Source organism: Sinocyclocheilus rhinocerous, unplaced genomic scaffold (genome assembly GCF_001515625.1).
Source record: "Sinocyclocheilus rhinocerous isolate Xijiao unplaced genomic scaffold, SAMN03320098_v1.1 scaffold1885, whole genome shotgun sequence".
NCBI lineage: Eukaryota > Metazoa > Chordata > Actinopteri > Cypriniformes > Cyprinidae > Sinocyclocheilus > Sinocyclocheilus rhinocerous.
Window position 1 is genome coordinate 31,298 of NW_015641424.1, and position 3,311 is coordinate 34,608.

Genomic DNA, 3,311 nt, shown 5'->3' on the forward strand with positions numbered 1-3,311 from the left:
TATCTGTATTTTGTCTCATCTCATGAGCTAAATCACTTGAAAAGTCCTAAGCCTGTCAAGGGCTAATGGCAATGGCAGATATGTTACTAGTTAGTTTAAAGGAAAATCATTTTCAAATGTTGTTTTTTGTTTGTTTGTTTGTTTGCCAAATAACCCTGTGTACGTGTTATGTGTATATGCAAGCCATCCACCCCCGGAAAAAAAGGCTCAGGATTTTTTTTTTTAACCCCTGTAAATTGATCAAATTTGTATGTGTGAAGATGCAAATGAAAATGAATGTTTATTCACTTATATATGTTCTTACATTTTGCTCAGTGAGACAGCGGGTTCTGGACAAACAAACACATGAGCTCATGATTGGTCAAAAAACAGTGAAAATGACTCTGAGTCTTCCGTCATCAGAGGACTCAGTTCCTCAGGTGAGTGTTCAATATAACAACTGAGTAACAGAGCTAGTTGGCGCGATTAGCCTTGTGGGCTCCGACATAGAACACCCAGAGCACAACGGTGCTATGAGTTCGAGTCTTGGCTTGTGGACCTTTCCTGATCCTGCCACCTCTCTCTCTCCCACTTCGCTTCCTGACACTGCTATTCTGTCCTTTCATAATAAAGGTGAAAAAAATAAAAACACATGCACGGCTTATAATAATAATAATAATAACAATAGTAATAATAATACTGTCTTGGAGTATAATAATACTGACTGGGAGTAAAAAATAATTGTTTTTTGTTTTTTTTAGGAATCAACTTCTTCAGCTGGCACAATCACAGCAGGTAAGTCATCCGGCTTCAGAATAATGCTGTTCTGCTGCCCTCTGCTGGACACTTTCTATTCCGGGACAGTTACACCCCAACCCTAACATTTACAATAACTGTTTGTTTATTTATTTATTTATTTACATTTAGTCATTTAGCAGACGCTTTTATCCAAAGCGACTTACAAATGAGGACAATGGAAGCAATCAAAATCAACAAAAGAGCAATGATATACAAGTGCTATAACAAGTCTCAGTTAGCTTAACGCAGTACATACAGCACGTTTTTTTTTAGAATCAGAATCAGAATGAGCTTTTATTGCCAGGTATGTTTACACATACGAGGAATTTGTTTTCGTGACAGAAGCTTCCACAGTGTAACAGAATGACAGTGACAGAACAAAAAACACAGATAATAAAAAGAAGAATAAAATAGAACAAGTAAATAAGGAATAAAAATATACAAATTATATTATAATTATGTTATATTATATTATAAATAAAAAGTAAACAGAATAGAAAAAGAATAGAGCAAGCTAGTGTTAGAGGCCTTGCTTTCGTTAATTGTATAATAAATAAAAAGAAAGCAAATAGATAGAATGTGGTGGTTTTGTTGGCAAACATTAATGCCTTGCATTTTATGTGATTTTTATTTTGAACTGAAAATAGCTGAAAGCTCACTCGTCCACTCTGCCCCTTTCTTGTGTGACACTGGCTCAAGCACAATGTTCACGCATATTTGTTAGTTAGTAGTGTCTTATAACTCATTCTACCATGTAATGATAATTATTTTTGTGATAACGAATGGCTGACTGAACATTTTCTCCCTTACATGACTGACCAAATTCCACTACACATCGTAGTCTACAAAATATTTGGTGTTGCAACGAGGCGAACACTACAACAAACATTAATATTAATACTGTGCTTGTATGAGCGCAAGTCTGCGGTGTGATATGAGAGACTTGAAAGTAACGTTGGTGTCTTAAACAAATCAAACAAATCAATAGCTCTTATGTAGCCTAACTGTAGCAGCACTTCAGGGACACCGTGACCGTAGGTATAGGCTATTAGTACTCTGTTACAGTATGTTAGCATCGTATGCTATGCTGTATTAACAAGTAATCTTTTGGGGGTGATTTATTTTATTATTTGCATGTTCCTTCCAATCTTAAAAGAGAAATTACAATATGGTTGAGTGGTTAAAGAATGCAGAGCATTTATTTTTACAATGTATTACTTTGAATATTCAACATTATACATAACTTATATGTAATTATAATTTACATAAACTTATAAACTTAAGATGACATATCATAATATTTAAGCCAGTGGGTTTGTTAGGCGTTCATAGTGTAGGCTATATAACACTTTTTATTACATGGCTTTTTATAACACTTGATTCTGAATGCGTTGTCCAGTGATCAAATATTTCCTAATATGTCAGATCGGGTCCATGGTTTTACTCAGCCTTACGTCATCAGCACAGTACATGCTCTAAATTAGTAGGCTACTAGTATTTTTGCACTAAAATTAGTTTGTCCACAAGGTGGCGTAGGGTCGAGCCCTTCAGAATGGAACGCAGCAGGTACAATGCACTGATTACTGTTATGGTAGGCTATCAATCACTTTAGAAGGCCGAATACCTAATCAATGTCCAGTGACCAGGAGAGGAGTAAAGAGCCAATATCATGAATTAGGATTCTCTCAATGTATTGTTTATGCAAATAGAAAATGTATTGATTACTCACACTTGTAAAAGTCCATATAGAAATGCACATTTGTATTAAAACACAAAACTGCATAGGCCTGCACAAACTATAAACAATCAATGTAAAGGAACATTATAAAGAAACAGGATTTAAAGATACAGAGATCTTGCAGTGATGTAGTGAGCTAATTCTCTGTTGTGATTGTAATCCTCACACGGAGTCTTGAACAGGGTTGGGCAAAGATACATCAAAATGTATTTTAAAATAAAATTCCAAATACCTTCATTTTAAGCGTATCAAAATAAACTACAAAATACAGCAGCCACACCATGTATCAAAATAAACTACAGTATTTTTTTTGTATTTAAAAAATACTAAAAAATAATTTTACAAGGGAGCATGAAATTCTTCAAAACCCTCCATCAGGTGGCCTGTTTGATCTATCCCTTCACCATTACAGACTCAGTTATAGACTCGGTTTTTTTAAGTAAACAGTGTTTGATAGCAGCAGCTTTTCTCTGCCTGAGTCATGCAACAAATCTGGCATATGCAACCAGATCAAATATTCACATATCCCTGTGATCTCCCAGATGAAGGTTAATTTAAAAAGAAAAAGAAAAAAAAGGAACCAACAGTTTAATGTTTAACAGTTTGCAAAGAACTCATGATTGTATCTTAATTTAGTTACTTGGTGTTTGGTAACGAAGGGCTTATTTTGCATCAGCAACACTGATTCAATGACAAACAAGTCATTCATAAGAAGACAACTGATGGCACCTGTATTAATAGCAACTAGTTTCTAACTAATTAATCATTTGATTGTTAATCATAAATATAATAATAT

General features: G+C 34.4%; 1 protein-coding gene across 1 annotated transcript in view; it reads left to right on the forward strand.

Annotated features, from left to right (window-relative positions):
* LOC107754848 (poly [ADP-ribose] polymerase 14-like) overlaps positions 1–3,311 on the forward strand; it is a gene marked incomplete at its 3' end in the record, with an annotated part of 28,542 nt that overhangs the window by 11,504 nt on the left and 13,727 nt on the right. Inside the window, exons 2-3 of the mRNA XM_016571456.1 lie at positions 316–419; positions 741–774. Coding sequence (XP_016426942.1) covers positions 316–419; positions 741–774 — 138 coding nt within the window. The remainder of the gene's footprint in view (positions 1–315; positions 420–740; positions 775–3,311) is intronic.